General features: G+C 43.4%; 1 protein-coding gene across 1 annotated transcript in view; it reads left to right on the top strand.

Moving 5' to 3' along the window:
* The window catches only part of LOC311121117 (transmembrane protein 236-like), a gene marked incomplete at both ends in the record, with an annotated part of 34,207 nt that overhangs the window by 8,091 nt on the left and 4,608 nt on the right, over window positions 1-21,508 (top strand). The window contains one exon of the mRNA XM_084195649.1: window positions 6,010-6,139. Within this exon, the coding sequence (XP_084051775.1) occupies window positions 6,010-6,139 (130 nt within the window). The remainder of the gene's footprint in view (window positions 1-6,009; window positions 6,140-21,508) is intronic.

Here is a 21,508-nt window from a genome sequence, read left to right as displayed (position 1 = left end):
CTCCACTCCGGAGCCAGAGCAATCCGCTCCACCGGGGTCCAGTCCTACTCCGGTCAGCGTATTCACTCCGGAGCCAGAGCAATCCGCTCCACCGGGGTCCAGTCCAGCTCCGGTCAGCCGCTCCACTCCGGAGCCAGAGCAGTCCGCTCCACCGGTGCCTGATCCAGCTCCGGTCAGCGGCTCCACTCCGGAGCCAGAGCAGTTCGATCCACCGTCGTCGGGTCCAGCTCCAGTCAGCGGTTCCAGTCCAGACCCAGACGTCAGCCCCTCTCCAGGTTCGGGGACTCCCACACCAGGGTCCAGACAGGGCTTGGTACGTCGTGGGAGGAAGGAGAGGGGAAGCAGCACGTCGAGGTCCAGACCAGACCATGGGCGCAACAGGGAGGTGGAGAGTAAGTGGTGGTCATGCCCGGAGCCGGATCCGCCTCCGAGGCGGAATGCCCACCTGGCCCCTACCCTGTTATGTTTATGTGGCGCGGTCGGAGTCCGCACCTTTGGGGGGGGGGGGGGTACTGTCACGCCCTGACTCAGGGGACGTTTATTTGTTGAGTCAGGTTGTGTATATTCCGTGTTATGTTGTTTCTATGGTTCTAGAATGTGTAGATCTATGTTGGCCGGGGTGGTTCCCAATCAGAGGCAGCTGTAGCTCGTTGTCTCTGATTGGGGACCATACTTAGGCAGCCATTTGGCACCTGTTAGTTGTGGGATCTTGTTCCGTGTAAGGTATGTTGTGTGTATGCTACCTTGGACTTCACGTTTCGTTTGTTGTTTTGTCATGTGTTTAGTCGTTAATAAATATGAATGCATATCACGCTGCGCCTTGGTCCTTCTCGTTCGTAAACGATCGTGACAACATGATCAGTCTATAATTTTAATGGTAGGTTTATTTGAACAGTGAGATACAGAATAACAACAAAAAAATCCAGAAAACGCATGTAAAAAATGTTATAAATTGATTTGCATTTTAATGAGGGAAATAAGTATTTGACCCCTCTGCAAAACATGATTTAGTACTTGGTGGCAAAACCCTTGTTGGCAATCACAGAGGTCAGACGTTTCTTGTAGTTGGCCACCAGGTTTGCACACATCTCAGGAGGGATTTTGTTCCACTCCTCTTTGCAGATCTTCTCCAAGTTATTAAGGTTTCGAGGCTGACGTTTGGCAACTCGAACCTTCAGCTCCCTCCACAGATTTTCTATGGGATTAAGGTCTGGAGACTGGCTAGGCCACTCCAGGACCTTAATGTGCTTCTTCTTGAGCCACTCCTATGTTGCCTTGGCCGTGTGTTTTGGGTCATTGTCATGCTGGAATACCCATCCACGACCCATTTTCAATGCCCTGGCTGAGGGAAGGAGGTTCTCACCCAAGATTTGACGGTACATGGCCCCGTCCATCGTCCCTTTGATGCGGTGAAGTTGTCCTGTCCCCTTAGCAGAAAAACACCCCCAAAGCATAATGTTTCCACCTCCATGTTTGAAGGTGGGGATGGTGTTCTTGGGGTCATAGGCAGCATTTCTCCTCCTCCAAACACGTTAAGTTGATGCCAAAGAGCTCGATTTTGGTCTCATCTGACCACAACACTTTCACCCAGTTCTCCTCTGAATCATTCAGATGTTCATTGGCAAACTTCAGACGGCCCTGTATATGTGCTTTCTTGAGCAGGGGGGACCTTGCGGGCGCAGCAGGATTTCAGTCCTTCACGGCGTAGTGTGTTACCAATTGTTTTCTTGGTGACTATGGTCCCAGCTGCCTTGAGATCATTGACAAGATCCTCCCGTGTAGTTCTGGGCTGATTCCTCACCGTTCTCATGATCATTGCAACTCCACGAGGTGAGATCTTGCATGGAGCCCCAGGCCGAGGGAGATTGACAGTTCTTTTGTGTTTCTAACATTTGCGAATAATCACATCAACTGTTGTCACCTTCTCACCAAGCTGCTTGGCGATGGTCTTGTAGCCCATTCCAGCCTTGTGTAGGTTTACATACTTGTCCCTGACATCCATGGAGAACTCTTTGGTTTTGGCCAAGGTGGAGAGTTTGGAATCTGATTGATTGATTGCTTCTGTGGACAGGTGTATTTTATACAGGTAACATGCTGAGATTAGGAGCACTCCCTTTAAGAGTGTGCTCCTAATCTCAGCTCGTTATCTGTATAAAAGACACCTGGGAGCCAGAAATCTTTCTGATTGAGAGGGGGTCAAATACTTATTTCCCTCATTAAAATGCAAATCAATTTATAACATTTTTGACATGCGTTTTTCTGGTTTTTTCTGTTGTTCTTCTGTCTTTCACTATTCAAATAAACCTACCATTAACATTATTAGACTGATCATTTCTTTGTCAGTGGGCAAACGTACAAAATCAGCAGGGGATCAAATACTTTTTTCCCTCACTGTATATCAGCTACATTCCTGTTTATGGTATCTCCTTCGCTGGAGTTCAGGACATTCAATGAGATCTTACTGGGTGTTATGACTTTTAATAAAACCAGATGGCTTCATATTGTCATGGAAATTCATACACAGGGACACTCGAAGTCAACCTTAAATGAATAATTGTTTATTATCAGCACGCTGGAGAGGTTCCAACCAACTTGATGCACTGTAGTGAATGTCTGTCTGGAGCTCTAACGGGGCAGTCCCGTTAGTTCCTTTATATACTGACAAGTCATATTTGCATGATTTAGCTTATTCATAATTAATTAATCATTAACATTCGCTTCATTCATGTGACTGACCAATACTGGGTCATGCATGTGACAGACCAATACCTCACGAGGCTTGTTCTCTCTAAGCTGAGACATTGAAACTGAGATATCCCTTTCTCTAAACAAGGTTCTGGACGTACTGCCAAATTGCAGACACTGGTAGTGAGGATTCGTTCAATCAGTCACTTGCATGAACACAGAAATTGGTTTATAGAAAAGCACAAACATAGAACATAGAAATTGGTAAATAGAAAAAAAAGCACCAACATAAAATGTTCCATCACAATATAATATGGAATGTTGTTTTAGCACTGCCCAAAATCTTATAACGAAGATTTTTGATTTCTCGTTATCTCAATGAAGACATTTTCCTGACAGTGTCTCTATGAAGACGTTTTCCTGACAGTGTCTCAATTAAGACATTTTCCTGACAGTGTCTCAATGAAGACGTTTTCCTGACAGTGTCTCAATGAAGACATTTTCCTGACAGTGTCTCTCTATAGCTAGATTTCCATCCAGTTGGCGACAGAGTTTCATGCGAATATTCATAAATCTGCTAAAAGAAAATATGCAAATTCTTCCCACCAGTGGTGTTTCCACCAAACTGACTTGTTGCAGATAAAAATCAGTGTGGGTAGGCTGTGTGGATATAGATGCCTATATATACAGTGAGGGAAAAAAGTATTTGATCCCCTGCTGATTTTGAACGTTTGCCCACTGACAAAGAAATGATCAGTCTATAATTTTAATGGTAGGTTTATTTGAACAGTGAAAGACAGAATAACAACAAAAAAATCCAGAAAAACGCATGTAAAAAATGTTATAAATTGATTTGCATTTTAATGAGGGAAATAAGTATTTGACCCCCTCTCAATCAGAAAGATTTCTGGCTCCCAGGTGTCTTTTATACAGGTAACGAGCTGAGATTAGTAGCACACTCTTAAAGGGAGTGCTCCTAAGCTCAACTTGTTACCTGTATAAAAGACACCTGTCCACAGAAGCAATCAATCAATCAGATTCCAAACTCTCCACCATGGCCAAGACCAAAGAGCTCTCCAAGGATGTCAGGGACAAGATTGTAGACCTACACAAGGCTGGAATGGGCTACAAGAACATCGCCAAGCAGCTTGGTGAGAAGGTGACAACAGTTGGTGCGATTATTCGCAAATGGAAGAAACACAAAATAACTGTTCTTTCTCCCTCGGCTTGGGGCTCCATGCAAGATCTCAGCTCGTGGAGTTGCAATGATCATGAGAACGGTGAGGAATCAGCCCAGAACTAAACAGGAGGAACTTGTCAATGATCTCAAGGCAGCTGGGACCATAGTCACCAAGAAAACAATTGGTAACACACTACGCCGTGAAGGACTGAAATCCTGCAGCACCCGCAAGGTCCCCCTGCTCAAGAAAGCACATATACAGGGCCATCTGAAGTTTGCCAATGAACATCTGAATGATTCAGAGGAGAACTGGGTGAAAGTGTTGTGGTCAGATGAGACCAAAATCGTGCTCTTTGGCATCAACTCAACTCACCGTGTTTGGAGGAGGAGGAATGCTGCCTATGACCCCAAGAACACCATCCCCACCTTCAAACATGGAGGTGGAAAGATTTTGCTTTGGGGGTGTTTTTCTGCTAAGGGGACAGGACAACTTCACCGCATCAAAGGGACGATGGACGGGGCCATGTACCGTCAAATCTTGGGTGAGAACCTCCTTCCCTCAGCCAGGGCATTGAAAATGGGTCGTGGATGGGTATTCCAGCATGACAATGACCCAAAACACACGGCCAAGGCAACAAAGGAGTGGCTCAAGAAGAAGCACATGAAGGTCCTGGAGTGGCCTAGCCAGACCTTAATCCCATAGAACATTTGTGGAGGGAGCTGAAGGTTCGAGTTGCCAAACGTCAGCCTCGAAACCTTAATGACTTGGAGAAGATCTGCAAAGAGGAGTGGGACAAAATCCCTCCTGAGATGTGTGCAAACCTGGTAGCCAACTACAAGAAACATCTGACCTCTGTGATTGCCAACAAGGGTTTTGCCACCAAGTACTAAGTCATGTTTTGCAGAGGGGTCAAATACTTAATTCCCTCATTAAAATGCAAATCAATTTATAACAATTTAGACATGCGTTTTTCTGGATTATTTTGTTGTTATTCTGTCTCTCACTGTTCAAATAAACCTACCATTAAAATGATAGACTGATCATGTCTTTGTCAGTGGGCAAACGTACAAAATCAGCAGGGGATCAAATTCTTTTTTCCCTCACTGTGTATATATATATATATATACAGCAGGCAGATACAGTGTGGATATAGATGCCTATATATATATATATATAAACAGCAGGCAGGTACAGTGTGGATATAGATGCCTATATATATATATATATATATATATATATATATATATATATATACACACAGCAGGCAGATACAGTGTGGATATAGATGCCTATATATATATATATATATATATATATATATATATATATATATATATATATATATATATATATATATATATATACAGCAGGCAGATGCTGTGTGGGTATAGTCTACATGAGATTATTATGGATAAGGGCGAGAATATTTTTCTTTGTCAAACGGCAATCAAGCATCAATCATCATATCACCAGAATCAGCCCCTCAATATATCACGACCTTTCACCACCCTGTGAAGTTCATCATCATTTATTTAATCTGTAGCCTAATAAACTCTATGCTTTCCAGAGTTGTAGTGGGAGGACCACACACCATATCGCATTACTCCATATGATGGTTATTATATAAATATTTGCGCATAAAGGTGTTTCCGCTGCCATTTCTTGCATAATTAATTTCACTGACACAAAAATATCCCACCATGTTGAATGAACCAATTATCTGTCAGCATTTATAAAATTGTACCAAAACTTCCTGGTTCCATGACAGGCTGTTTACTTTTTTTTAAGGTATGACTTTACTCGCATTAAAATTTGATGGAAACGTGGTTACAGAAGACATTTTCCTGACAGTCTATGTTGATCAAGGTGCAGGTGGACAGATACTCTGAGCTGCCTTAACCCTAACCCCAACCCCTGAACTCTAACCTTAACCCCTAGCCCTAATCCTAGCCCTAATCCTAAACTTAAACCCAACCCTAACCTTAACCCTTAGCTCTAACCCTTAAAGGACCACAGTACAGACAGGACCACTTCTCTGAACTGCCTTAACCCTAGCTCTAAACTTAACCCCTGACATCTAACACTAACTTTAACCCCTAGCCCTAAACCCTAACCCAATCTCGCTCTGTGTTGGTCCATGCAGGTGCAGGTGGATAAGGGACCACAGTACAGACAGGACCACTTCTCTGAGCTGCCCGTCTCTCTGGTGCTCTTCGCTCTCATCTGTGTGGATATCATTGAGAAGATCCGGCCGTGCTGCCTCACTGGGCAAGGTACCATTATTACTGCCTCACTGGGCATGGTACCATTATTACTGCTTCACTGGGCAAGGTACCATTATTACTGCCTCACTGGGCTACCATTATTACTGCTTCACTGGGCAAGGTACCATTATTACTGGTTTACTGGGCAAGGTACCATTATTACTGCCTCACTGGGCAAGGTACCATTATTACTGGTTTACTGGGCAAGGTACCATTATTACTGCCTCACTGGGCAAGGTACCATTATTACTGGTTCACTGGGCAAGGTACCATTATTACTGCCTCACTGGGCAAGGTACCATTATTACTGCCTCACTGGGCAAGGTACCATTATTACTGCCTCACTGGGCAAGGTACCATTATTACTGCTTCACTGGGCAAGGTACCATTATTACTGCTTCACTGGGCAAGGTACCATTATTACTGCCTCACTGGGCTACCATTATTACTGCCTCTCTGGGCTACCATTATTACTGCCTCACTGGGCAAGGTACCATTATTACTGCCTCACTGGGCTACCATTATTACTGCTTCACTGGGCAAGGTACCATTATTACTGCCTCACCGGGCTACCATTATTACTGCTTCACTGGGCAAGGTACCATTATTACTGCCTCACCGGGCAAGGTACCATTATTACTGCTTCACTGGGCAAGGTACCATTATTACTGCCTCACTGGGCATGGTACCATTATTACTGCCTCACCGGGCTACCATTATTACTGCTTCACTGGGCAAGGTACCATTATTACTGCCTCACTGGGCAAGGTACCATTATTACTGCCTCACCGGGCTACCATTATTACTGCTTCACTGGGCAAGGTACCATTATTACTGCCTCACCGGGCAAGGTACCATTATTACTGCTTCACTGGGCAAGGTACCATTATTACTGCCTCACTGGGCATGGTACCATTATTACTGCCTCACCGGGCTACCATTATTACTGCTTCACTGGGCAAGGTACCATTATTACTGCCTCACTGGGCAAGGTACCATTATTACTGCCTCACCGGGCTACCATTATTACTGCTTCACTGGGCTACCATTATTACTGGTTCACTGGGCAAGGTACCATTATTAGTGCCTCACTGGGCATGGTACCATTATTACTGCCTCACTGGGCAAGGTACCATTATTACTGGTTTACTGGGCAAGGTACCATTATTACTGCTTCACTGGGCAAGGTACCATTATTACTGGTTCACTGGGCAAGGTACCATTATTACTGCTTCACTGGGCAAGGTACCATTATTACTGCTTCACTGGGCAAGGTACCATTATTACTGCCTCACTGGGCAAGGTACCGTTATTACTGGTTTACTGGGCAAGGTACCATTATTACTGCTTCACTGGGCAAGGTACCATTATTACTGGTTCACTGGGCAAGGTACCATTATTACTGCTTCACTGGGCAAGGTACCATTATTACTGCTTCACTGGGCAAGGTACCATTATTATCAGGGGAAAAGGGCCTTGGTCAGGGAGGTGACCAAGAAACCCGATGGTCACTCTGACAGAGCTCCAGAGTTCCTCTGTGGAGATGGGAGAACCTTCCAGAAGGACAACCTTCTCTTCAGCACTCCACCAATCAGGCCTTTATGGTAGTGGCCAGACGGAAGCCACTCCTCAGTAAAAGACAAATGACAGCCCACTTCGAGTATGCCAAAAGGCACCTAAAGGACTCTCAGACCATGAGAAACAAGATTCTCTGGTCTGATGAAACCAAAATTGAACTCTTTGACCTGAATGCCAAGCGTCACATCTGGAGGAAACCTTGCACCATCCCTACGGTGAAGCATGATGGTGGCAGCATCATGCTGTGGGGATGTTTTTCAGCGGCAGGGACTGGAAGACTAGTCAGGATCGAGGGAAAGATGAACGGAGCAAAGTACTAAGAGATCCTTGATGAAAACCTGCTCCAAAGTGCTCAGGACCTCCGACTGGGGTGAATGTTCACCTTCCAACAGGACAACGACCCTAAGCACACAGCCAAGACAACGCAGGAGTGGCTTCGGGACAAGTCTCTGAATGTCCTTGAGTGGCCCAGCCAGAGCCCAGACTTGAACCCGATCTAACATCTCTGGAGAGACCTGAAAAGGCTGTGTAGCGACACTCCCCATCCAACCTGACAGAGCTTGAGAGGATGTGCAGAGAAGAATGGGAGAAACTCCCCAAATACAGGTGTGCCAAGCTTGTAGCGTCATACCCAAGAGGACTCGAGGCTGTAATCGCTGCCAAAGGTGCTTGAACAAAGTACTGAGTAAAGGGCCTGAATAATTATGTAAAGGTGATATTTCAGTTTTATATTTTATATAAATTTGCAAACATTTCTAAAAACCTGTTTTTTGCTGTGTCATTATGGGGTATTGTGTGTAGATTGATGAGGGATTTAAAAAAAAATCCATTGTAGAATAAAGCTGTAATGTAACAAAATGTGGAAGAAGTCATGGGGTCTGAGTACTTTCCGAATAAACTGTGTATCTGCTGCTTTTGCTACTAGTGATGTATATCTGCTGCTGATGCTACTAGTGATGTATATCTGCTGCTGATGCTACTAGTGATGTATATCTGCTGCTTTTGCTACTAGTGATGTATATCTGCTGCTGATGCTACTAGTGATGTATATCTGCTACTGATGCTACTAGTGATGTATATCTGCTACCAATGCTACTAGTGATGTATATCTGCTACTGATGCTACTAGTGATGTATATCTGCTACTGATGCTACTAGTGATGTATATCTGCTACTGATGCTACTAGTGATGTATATCTGCTACTGATGCTACTATTGATTTATATCTGCTACTGATGCTACTGGTGATGTATATCTGCTGCTGATGCTACTAGTGATGTATATCTGCTACCAATGCTACTAGTGATGTATATCTGCTGATGATGCTACTAGTGATGTATATCTGCTGCTGATGCTACTAGTGATGTATATCTGCTGCTGATGCTACTAGTGATGTATATCTGCTGCTGATGCTACTAGTGATGTATATCTGCTACTGATGCTACTAGTGATGTATATCTGCTGATGATGCTACTATAGATGTATATCTGCTGCTGATGCTACTAGTGATGTATATCTGCTGCTGATTATACTAGTGATGTATATCTGCTACCAATGCTACTAGTGATGTATATCTGCTGCTGATGCGGATCTGCTACCAATGCTACTAGTGATGTATATCTGCTGCTGATGCTACTAGTGATGTATATCTGCTACTGATGCTACTAGTGATGTATATCTGCTGCTGATGCTACTAGTGATGTATATCTGCTACTGATGCTACTAGTGATGTATATCTGCTGCTGATGCGGATCTGCTACCAATGCTACTAGTGATGTATATCTGCTGCTGATGCTACTAGTGATGTATATCTGCTGATGATGCTACTAGTGATGTATATCTGCTACCAATGCTACTAGTGATGTATATCTGCTACTGATGCTACTAGTGATGTATATCTGCTGCTGATGCTACTAGTGATGTATATCTGCTACTGATGCTACTAGTGATGTATATCTGCTGCTGATGGTACTAGTGATGTATATCTGCTACTGATGCTACTAGTGATGTATATCTGCTGCTGATGCTACTAGTGATGTATATCTGCTACTGATGCTACTAGTGATGTATATCTGCTGATGATGCTACTAGTGATGTATATCTACTGCTGATGCTACTAGTGATGTATATCTGCTGCTGATGCGGATATGCTACCAATGCTACTAGTGATGTATATCTGCTGCTGATGCTACTAGTGATGTATATCTGCTGCTGATGCTACTAGTGATGTATATCTGCTGCTGATGCTACTAGTGATGTATATCTGCTGCTGATGCTACTAGTGATGTATATCTGCTACTGATGCTACTAGTGATGTATATCTGCTGATGATGCTACTATAGATGTATATCTGCTGCTGATGCTACTAGTGATGTATATCTGCTGCTGATGATACTAGTGATGTATATCTGCTACCAATGCTACTAGTGATGTATATCTGCTGCTGATGCGGATCTGCTACCAATGCTACTAGTGATGTATATCTGCTGCTGATGCTACTAGTGATGTATATCTGCTACTGATGCTACTAGTGATGTATATCTGCTGCTGATGCTACTAGTGATGTATATCTGCTACTGATGCTACTAGTGATGTATATCTGCTGCTGATGCGGATCTGCTACCAATGCCACTAGTGATGTATATCTGCTGCTGATGCTACTAGTGATGTATATCTGCTGATGATGCTACTAGTGATGTATATCTGCTACCAATGCTACTAGTGATGTATATCTGCTACTGATGCTACTAGTGATGTATATCTGCTGCTGATGCTACTAGTGATGTATATCTGCTACTGATGCTACTAGTGATGTATATCTGCTGCTGATGCTACTAGTGATGTATATCTGCTACAGATGCTACTAGTGATGTATATCTGCTGCTGATGCTACTAGTGATGTATATCTGCTACTGATGCTACTAGTGATGTATATCTGCTGATGATGCTACTAGTGATGTATATCTGCTGCTGATGCTACTAGTGATGTATATCTGCTGCTGATGCGGATATGCTACCAATGCTACTAGTGATGTATATCTGCTGCTGATGCTACTAGTGATGTATATCTGCTGCTGATGCTACTAGTGATGTATATCTGCTGCTGATGCTACTAGTGATGTATATCTGCTGCTGATGCTACTAGTGATGTATATCTGCTACTGATGCTACTAGTGATGTATATCTGCTGCTGATGCTACTAGTGATGTATATCTGCTGCTGATGCGGATATGCTACCAATGCTACTAGTGATGTATATCTGCTGCTGATGCTACTAGTGATGTATATCTGCTGCTGATGCTACTAGTGATGTATATCTGCTGCTGATGCTACTAGTGATGTATATCTGCTGCTGATGCTACTAGTGATGTATATCTGCTACTGATGCTACTAGTGATGTATATCTGCTGCTGATGCTACTAGTGATGTATATCTGCTACTGATGCTACTAGTGATGTATATCTGCTGCTGATGCGGATATGCTACCAATGCTACTAGTGATGTATATCTGCTGCTGATGCTACTAGTGATGTATATCTGCTGCTGATGCTACTAGTGATGTATATCTGCTGATGCTACTAGTGATGTATATCTGCTACCAATGCTACTAGTGATGCATATCTGCTGCTGATGCTACTAGTGATGTATATCTGCTACCAATGCTACTAGTGATGTATATCTGCTAACAATGGTACTAGTGATGTATATCTGCTACCAATGCTACTAGTGATGTATATCTGCTACCAATGCTACTAGTGATGTATATCTGCTGCTGATGCTACTAGTGATGTATATCTGCTGCTGATGCTACTAGTGATGTATATCTGCTGCTGATGCGGATCTGCTACCAATGCTACTAGTGATGTATATCTGCTGCTGATGCTACTAGTGATGTATATCTGCTGCTGATGCTACTAGTGATGTATATCTGCTACCAATGCTACTAGTGATGTATATCTGCTGCTGATGCGGATCTGCTACCAATGCTACTAGTGATGTATATCTGCTGCTGATGCTACTAGTGATGTATATATGCTGCTGATGCTACTAGTGATGTATATCTGCTACCAATGCTACTAGTGATGCATATCTGCTGCTGATGCTACTAGTGATGTATATCTGCTAGCAATGCTACTAGTGATGTATATCTGCTGATGCTACTAGTGATGTATATCTGCTACTGATGCTACTAGTGATGTATATCTGCTACTGATGCTACTAGTGATGTTTATCTGCTGCTGATGTTACTAGTGATGTATATCTGCTACCAATGCTACTAGTGATGTATATCTGCTACCAATGCTACTAGTGATGTATATCTGCTACCAATGCTACTAGTGATGTATATCTGCTGATGCTACTAGTGATGTATATCTGCTACCAATGCTACTAGTGATGTATATCTGCTACCAATGCTACTAGTGATGTATATCTGCTACCAATGCTACTAGTGATGTATATCTGCTGATGCTACTAGTGATGTATATCTGCTGATATTACTAGTGATGTATATCTGCTGCTGATGCTACTAGTGATGTATATCTGCTACTGATGCTACTAGTGATGTATATCTGCTACTGATGCTACTATTGATGTATATCTGCTACTGATGCTACTAGTGATGTATATCTGCTGATGCTACTAGTGATGTATATCTGCTACCAATGCTACTAGTGATGCATATCTGCTGCTGATGCTACTAGTAATGTATATCTGCTGCTGATGCTACTAGTGATGTATATCTGCTACTGATGGTACTAGTGATGTATATCTGCTACCAATGCTACTAGTGATGTATATCTGCTAGCAATGGTACTAGTGATGTATATCTGCTAGCAATGCTACTAGTGATGTATATCTGCTACCAATGCTACTAGTGATGTATATCTGCTGCTGATGCTACTATTGATTTATATCTGCTACTGATGCTACTAGTGATGTATATCTGCTGATGATGCTACTAGTGATGTATATCTGCTGATGCTACTAGTGATGTATATCTGCTGCTGCTACTAGTGATGTATATCTGCTGCTGATGCTACTAGTGATGTATATCTGCTACTGATGCTACTATTGATGTATATCTGCTACTGATGCTACTATTGATGTATATCTGCTGCTGATGCTACTAGTGATGTATATCTGCTGCTGATGCTACTAGTGATGTATATCTGCTACCAATGCTACTAGTGATGTATATCTGCTGCTGATGCGGATATGCTACCAATGCTACTAGTGATGTATATCTGCTGCTGATGCTACTAGTGATGTATATCTGCTGCTGATGCTACTAGTGATGTATATCTGCTGACGCTACTAGTGATGTATATCTGCTAGCAATGCTACTAGTGATGCATATCTGCTGCTGATGCTACTATTGATGTATATCTGCTGCTGATGCTACTATTGATGTATATCTGCTACTGATGGTACTAGTGATGTATATCTGCTACCAATGCTACTAGTGATGTATATCTGCTACTGATGCTACTAGTGATGTATATCTGCTGCTGATGCTACTAGTGATGTATATCTGCTGCTGATGCTACTAGTGATGTATATCTGCTGCTGATGCTACTAGTGATGTATATCTGCTACCAATGCTACTAGTGATGTATATCTGCTACTAATGCTACTAGTGATGTATATCTGCGGCTGATGCTACTAGTGATGTATATCTGCTACTGATGCTACTAGTGATGTATATCTGCTGCTGATGCTACTAGTGATGTATATCTGCTGCTGATGCTACTAGTGATGTATATCTGCTGCTGGTGCTACTAGTGATGTATATCTGCTGCTGATGCTACTAGTGATGTATATCTGCTGCTGATGCTACTAGTGATGTATATCTGCTGCTGATGCTACTAGTGATGTATATCTGCTACTGATGCTACTAGTGATGTATATATGCTACCAATGCTACTAGTGATGTATATCTGCTGCTGATGCTACTAGTGATGTATATCTGCTGCTGATGCTACTAGTGATGTATATCTGCTGCTGATGCTACTAGTGATGTATATCTGCTGCTGATGCTACTAGTGATGTATATCTGCTGCTGATGCTACTAGTGATGTATATCTGCTGCTGATGCTACTAGTGATGTATATCTGCTGCTGATGCTACTAGTGATGTATATCTGCTACTGATGCTACTAGTGATGTATATATGCTACCAATGCTACTAGTGATGTATATCTGCTGCTGATGCTACTAGTGATGTATATCTGCTGCTGATGCTACTAGTGATGTATATCTGCTGCTGATGCTACTAGTGATGTATATCTGCTGCTGTTGCTACTAGTGATGTATATCTGCTGCTGATGCTACTAGTGATGTATATCTGCTACCAATGCTACTAGTGATGTATATCTGCTGCTGATGCGGATATGCTACCAATGCTACTAGTGATGTATATCTGCTGCTGATGCTACTAGTTATGTATATCTGCTGATGCTACTAGTGATGTATATCTGCTACCAATGCTACTAGTGATGTATATCTGCTACCAATGCTACTAGTGATGCATATCTGCTGCTGATGCTACTAGTGATGTATATCTGCTAGCAATGCTACTAGTGATGTATATCTGCTGCTGATGCTACTAGTGATGTATATCTGCTACTGATGCTACTAGTGATGTATATCTGCTGCTGATGCTACCACTGATGTATATCTGCTGCTGATGCTACTAGTGATGTATATCTGCTGCTGATGCTACTAGTGATGTATATCTGCTACCGATGCTAGTAGTGATGTATATCTGCTACCGATGCTACTAGTGATGTATATCTGCTACCGATGCTACTAGTGATGTATATCTGCTACCGATGCTACTAGTGATGTATATCTGCTACCGATGCTACTAGTGATGTATATATGCTACTAGTGATGTATATCTGCTACTGATGCTACTAGTGATGTATATCTGCTACTGATGCTACTAGTGATGTATATCTGCTGCTGATGCTACTAGTGATGTATATCTGCTACTGATGCTACTAGTGATGTATATCTGCTGCTGATGCTACTAGTTATGTATATCTGCTACTGATGCTACTAGTGATGTATATCTGCTACTGATGCTACTAGTGATGTATATCTGCTGCTGATGCTACTAGTGATGTATATCTGCTGCTGATGCTACTAGTGATGTATATCTGCTGCTGATGCTACTAGTGATGTATATCTGCTGCTGATGCTACTAGTGATGTATATCTGCTGCTGATGCTACTAGTGATGTATATCTGCTGCCGATGCTACTAGTGATGTATACCTGGTACCGATGCTACTAGTGATGTATACCTGCTACCGATGCTACTAGTGATGTATACCTGCTACCGATGCTACTAGTGATGTATACCTGCTACCGATGCTACTAGTGATGTATACCTGCTACCGATGCTACTAGTGATGTACATCTGCTACCGATGCTACTAGTGATGTACATCTGCTACCGATGCTACTAGTGATGTACATCTGCTACCGATGCTACTAGTGATGTACATATGCTACCGATGCTACTAGTGATGTATATCTGCTACCGATGCTACTAATGATGTATATCTGCTGCTGATGCTACTAGTGATGTATATCTGCTACTGATGCTACTAGTGATGTATATCTGCTGCTGATGCTACTAGTGATCTATATCTGCTACTGATGCTACTAGTGATGTATATCTGCTACTTATGCTACTAGTGATGTATATCTGCTGCTGATGCTACTAGTGATGTATATCTGCTACTGATGCTACTAGTGATGTATATATGCTACTGATGCTACTAGTGATGTATATCTGCCACTGATGCTACTAGTGATGTATATCTGCTACTGATGCTACTAGTGATGTATATCTGCTGATGCTACTAGTGATGTAGAGTGGGGAAAAAAGTATTTAGTCAGCCACCAATTGTGCAAGTTCTCCCACTTAAAAAGATGAGAGAGGCCTGTAATTTTCATCATAGGTACACGTCAACTATGACAGACAAATTGAGATCTCATTTTAGGATTTTTAATGAATTGATTTGCAAATTATGGTGGAAAATAAGTATTTGGTCACCTACAAACAAGCAAGATTTCTGTCTCTCACAGACCTGTAACTTCTTCTTTAAGAGGCTCCTCTGTCCTCCACTCGTTACCTGTATTAATGGCACCTGTTTGAACTTGTTATCAGTATAAAAGACACCTGTCCACAACCTCAAACAGTCACACTCCAAACTCCACTATGGCCAAGACCAAAGAGCTGTCAAAGGACACCAGAAACAAAATTGTAGACCTGCACCAGGCTGGGAAGACTGAATCTGCAATAGGTAAGCAGCTTGGTTTGAAGAAATCAACTGTGGGAGCAATTATTAGGAAATTGAAGACATACAAGACCACTGATAATCTCCCTCGATCTGGGGCTCCACGCAAGATCTCACCCCGTGGGGTGAGCAAAAAATCCCAGAACCACACGGGGGGACCTAGTGAATGACCTGCAGAGAGCTGGGACCAAAGTAACAAAGCCTACCATCAGTAACACACTACGCCGCCAGGGACTCAAATCCTGCAGTGCCAGACGTGTCCCCCTGTTTAAGCCAGTACATGTCCAGGCCCGTCTGAAGTTTGCTAGAGTGCATTTGGATGATCCAGAAGAGGATTGGGAGAATGTCATATGGTCAGATGAAACCAAAATAGAACTTTTTGGTAAAAACTCAACTCGTCGTGTTTGGAGGACAAAGAATGCTGAGTTGCATCCAAAGAACACCATACCTACTGTGAAGCATGGGGGTGGAAACATCATGCTTTGGGGCTGATTTTCTGCAAAGGTACCAGGACGACTGATCCGTGTAAAGGAAAGAATGAATGGGGCCATGTATCGTGAGATTTTGAGTGAAAACCTCCTTCCATCAGCGAGGGCATTGAAGATGAAACGTGGCTGGGTCTTTCAGCATGACAATGATCCCAAACACACCGCCCGGGCAACGAAGGAGTGGCTTCGTAAGAAGCATTTCAAGGTCCTGGAGTGGCCTAGCCAGTCTCCAGATCTCAACCCCATAGAAAATCTTTGGAGGGAGTTGAAAGTCTGTGTTGCCCAGCGACAGCCCCAAAAATCACTGCTCTAGAGGAGATCTGCATCAATCAATCAATCAATTTTATTTTATATAGCCCTTCTTACATCAGCTAATATCTCGAAGTGCTGTACAGAAACCCAGCCTAAAACCCCAAACAGCTAGTAATGCAGGTGTAGAAGCACGGTGGCTAGGAAAAACTCCCTAGAAAGGCGAAAACCTAGGAAGAAACCTAGAGAGGAACCAGGCTATGAGGGGTGGCCAGTCCTCTTCTGGCTGTGCCGGGTGAAGATTATAACAGAACCATGCCAAGATGTTCAAAAATGTTCATAAGTGACAAGCATGGTCAAATAATAATCAGGAATAAATCTCAGTTGGCTTTTCATAGCCGATCATTAAGAGTTGAAAACAGCAGGTCTGGGACAGGTAGGGGTTCCATAACCGCAGGCAGAACAGTTGAAACTGGAATAGCAGCAAGGCCAGGCGGACTGGGGACAGCAAGGAGTCACCACGGCCGGTAGTCCCGACGTATGGTCCTAGGGCTCAGGTCTCTCAGTTGGCTTTTCATAGCCGATCATTAAGAGTTGAAAACAGCAGGTCTGGGACAGGTAGGGGTTTCGTAACCGCAGGCAGAACAGTTGAAACTGGAATAGCAGCAAGGCCAGGCGGACTGGGGACAGCAAGGTGTCATCATGCCCGGTAGTCCTGACGTATGGTCCTAGGGCTCAGGTTCTCAGAGAGAAAGAGAGAACGAGAGAATTAGAGAGAGCATACTTAAATTCACACAGGACACTGGATAAGACAGGAGAAGTACTCCAGGTATAACCAACTAACCCCAGCCCCCCGACACATAAACTACTGCAGCATAAATACTGGAGGCTGAGACAGGAGCGGTCCGGAGACACTGTGGCCCCATCCGAAGAAACCCCCGGACAGGGCCAAACAGGAAGGATATAACCCCACCCACTCTGCCAAAGCATAGCCCCCGCACCACTAGAGGGATATCCTCAACCACCAACTTACAATCCTGAGACAAGGCCGAGTATAGCCCACAGAGGTCTCCACCACAGCACAAACCAAGGGGGGGCGCCAACCCAGACAGGAAGATCACGTCAGTAACTCAACCCACTCAAGTGACGCACCCCTCCCAGGGACGGCATGAAAGAGCACCAGCAAGCCAGTGACTCAGCCCCTGCAACAGGGTTAGAGGCAGAGAACCCCAGTGGAGAGGGGAACCGGCCTGGCAGAGACAGCAAGGGCTGTTCGTTGCTCCAGAGCCTTTCCGTTCACCTTCACACTCCTGGGCCAGACTACACTCAATCATATGACCTACTGAAGAGATAAGTCTTCAGTAAAGACTTAAAGGTTGAGACCGAGTCTGCGTCTCTCACATGGGTAGGCAGACTGTTCCATAAAAATGGAGATCTATAGGAGAAAGCCCTGCCTCCCGCTGTTTGCTTAGAAATTCTAGGGACAATTAGGAGGCCTGCGTCTTGTGACCGTAGCGTACGTATTGGTATGTACGGCAGGACCAACTCGGAAAGATAGGTAGGAGCAAGCCCATGTAACGCTTTATAGGTTAACAGTAAAACCTTGAAATCAGCCCTTGCCTTAACAGGAAGCCAGTGTAGGGAAGCTAGCACTGGAGTAATATGATCAAATTTCTTGGTTCTAGTCAGGATTCTAGCAGCCGTATTTAGCACTAACTGAAGTTTATTTAGTGCTTTATCCGGGTAGCCGGAAAATAGAGCATTGCAGTAGTCTAACCTAGAAGTAACAAATGCATGGATTAATTTTTCTGCATCATTTTTGGACAGAAAATGTCTGATTTTTGCAATGTTACGTAGATGGAAAAAAGCTGTCCTTGAAACAGTCTTGATATGTTCGTCAAAAGAGAGATCAGGGTCAAGAGTAACGCCGAGGTCCTTCACAGTTTTATTTGAGACGACTTTACAACCATCAAGATGAATTGTCAGATTTAACAGAAGATCTCTTTGTTTCTTGGGACCTAGAACAAGCATCTCTGTTTTGTCCGAGTTTAAAAGTAAAACGTTTTCAGCCATCCACTTCCTTATGTCTGAAACACAGGCTTCTAGCGAGGGCAATTTTGGGGCTTCACCATGTTTCATTGAAATGTACAGCTGTGTGTCATCCGCATAGCAGTGAAAGTTAACATTATGTTTTCGAATAACATCCCCAAGAGGTAAAATATATAGTGAAAACAATAGTGGTCCTAAAACGGAACCTTGAGGAACACCGAAATGTACAGTTGATTTGTCGGAGGACAGACCATTCACAGAGACAAACTGATATATTTCCGACAGGTAAGATCTAAACCAGGCCAGAACTTGTCCGTGTAGACCAATTTGGGTTTCCAGTCTCTCCAAAAGAATGTGGTGATCGATGGTGTCAAAGGCAGCACTAAGGTCTAGTAGCACGAGGACAGATGCAGAGCCTCGGTCTGACGCCATTAAAAGGTCATTTACCACCTTCACAAGTGCAGTCTCAGTGCTATGATGGGGTCTAAAACCAGACTGAAGCATTTCGTATACATTGTTTGTCTTCAGAAAGGCAGTGAGTTGCTGCGCAACAGCTTTTTCAAAAATTTTTGAGAGGAATGGAAGATTCGATATAGGCCGATAGTTTTTTATATTTTCCGGGTCAAGGTTTGGCTTTTTCAAGAGAGGCTTTATCACTGCCACTTTTAGTGAGTTTGGTACACATCCGGTGGATAGAGAGCTGTTTATTATGTTCAACATAGGAGGGCCAAGCACAGGAAGCAGCTCCTTCAGCAGTTTAGTAGGAATAGGATCCAGTATGCAGCTTGAAGGTTTAGAGGCCATGATTATTTTCATCATTGTGTCAAGAGATATAGTACTAAAACACTTAAGTGTCTCTCCCGATCCCAGGCCCTCGCAGAGCTGTGCAGATCCAGGACAGCTAAGCCCTGGAGGAATACGCAGATTCAAAGAGGAGTCCGTAATTTGCTTTCTAATGGTCATGATCTTTTCCTCAAAGAAGTTCATGAATGTATTACTGCTGAAGTGAAAGCCATCCTCTCTTGGGGAATGCTGCTTTTTAGTTAGCTTTGCAACAGTATCAAAAAGAAATTTTGGATTATTCTTATTTTCCTCGATTAAGTTGGAAAAGTAGGATGATCGAGCAGCAGTGAGGGCTCTTCGGTACTGCACGGTACTGTCTTTCCAAGCTAGTCGGAAGACTTCCAGTTTGGTGTGGCGCCATTTCCGTTCCAATTTCCTGGAAGCTTGCTTCAAAGCTCGGGTATTTTCTGTACCAGGGAGCTAGTTTCTTATGACAAATGTTTTTCGTTTTTAGGGGTGCAACTGCATCTAGGGTATTGCGCAAGGTTAAATTGAGTTCCTCAGTTAAGTGGTTAACTGATTTTTGTCCTCTGACGTCCTTGGGTAGGCAGAAGGAGTCTGGAAGGGTATCAAGGAATTTTTGTGTTGTCTGAGAATTTATAGCACGACTTTTGATGCTCCTTGGTTGGGGTCTGAGCAGATTATTTGTTGCGATTGCAAACGTAATAAAATGGTGGTCCGATAGTCCAGGATTTTGTGGAAAAACATTAAGATCTACAACATTTATTCCATGGGGACAAAACTAGGTCCAGAGTATGACTGTGGCAGTGAGTAGGTCCAGAGACATGTTGGACAAAACCCACTGAGTCGATGATGGCTCCGAAAGACTTTTGGAGTGGGTCTGTGGACTTCTCCATGTGAATATTAAAATCACCAAAAATTAGAATATGATCTGCTATGACTACAAGGTCTGATAGGAATTCAGGAAACTCAGAGAGGAACGCTGTATATGGCCCAGGAGGCCTGTAAACAGTAGCTATAAAAAGTGATTGAGTAGGCTGCATAGATTTCATGACTAGAAGCTCAAAAGATGAAAACGCCTTTTTTTTTTTTTGTAAATTGAAATTTGCTATCGTAAATGTTAGCAACACCTCCGCCTTTGCGGGATGCACGGGGAATATGGTCACTAGTGTAACCAGGAGGTGAGGCCTCATTTAACACAGCAAATTCATCAGGCTTAAGCCATGTTTCAGTCAGGCCAATCACATCAAGATTATGATCAGTGATTAGTTCATTGACTATGACTGCCTTTGAAGTGAGGGATCTAACATTAAGTAACCCTATTTTGAGATGTGAGGTATCACGATCTCTTTCAATAATGGCAGGAATGGAGGAGGTCTTTATCCTAATAAGATTGCTAGGGTGAACACCGCCATGTTTAGTTTTGCCCAACCTAGGTCGAGGCACAGACACAGTCTCAATGGGTATGGCTGAGCTGACTACACTGACTATGCTATTGGCAGACTCCACTAAGCTGGCAGGTTGGCTAACAGCCTGCTGCCTGGCCTGCACCCTATTTCACTGTGGGGCTAGAGGAGTTAGAGCCCTATCTATGTTGGTAGATAAGAGGAGAGCACCCCTCCAGCTAGGATGGAGTCCGTCACTCCTCAGCAGGTCAGGCTTGGTCCTGTTTGTGGGTGAGTCCCAGAAAGAGGGCCAATTATCCACAAATGTTATCTTTTGGGAGGGGCAGAAAACAGTTTTCAACCAGCGATTGAGTGCTGAGACTCTGCTGTAGAGCTCGTCACTTCCCCTAACTGGGAGGGGGCCAGAGACAATTACTCGATGCCGACACATCTTTCTAGCTGATTTACACGCTGAAGCTATGTTGCACTTGGTGACCTCTGACTGTTTCATCCTAACA

Source organism: Coregonus lavaretus, assembly GCF_964263955.1.
Source record: "Coregonus lavaretus genome assembly, contig: HAP1_SCAFFOLD_359, whole genome shotgun sequence".
NCBI lineage: Eukaryota > Metazoa > Chordata > Actinopteri > Salmoniformes > Salmonidae > Coregonus > Coregonus lavaretus.
This window is presented reverse-complemented; position numbering and strand designations above follow the sequence as displayed.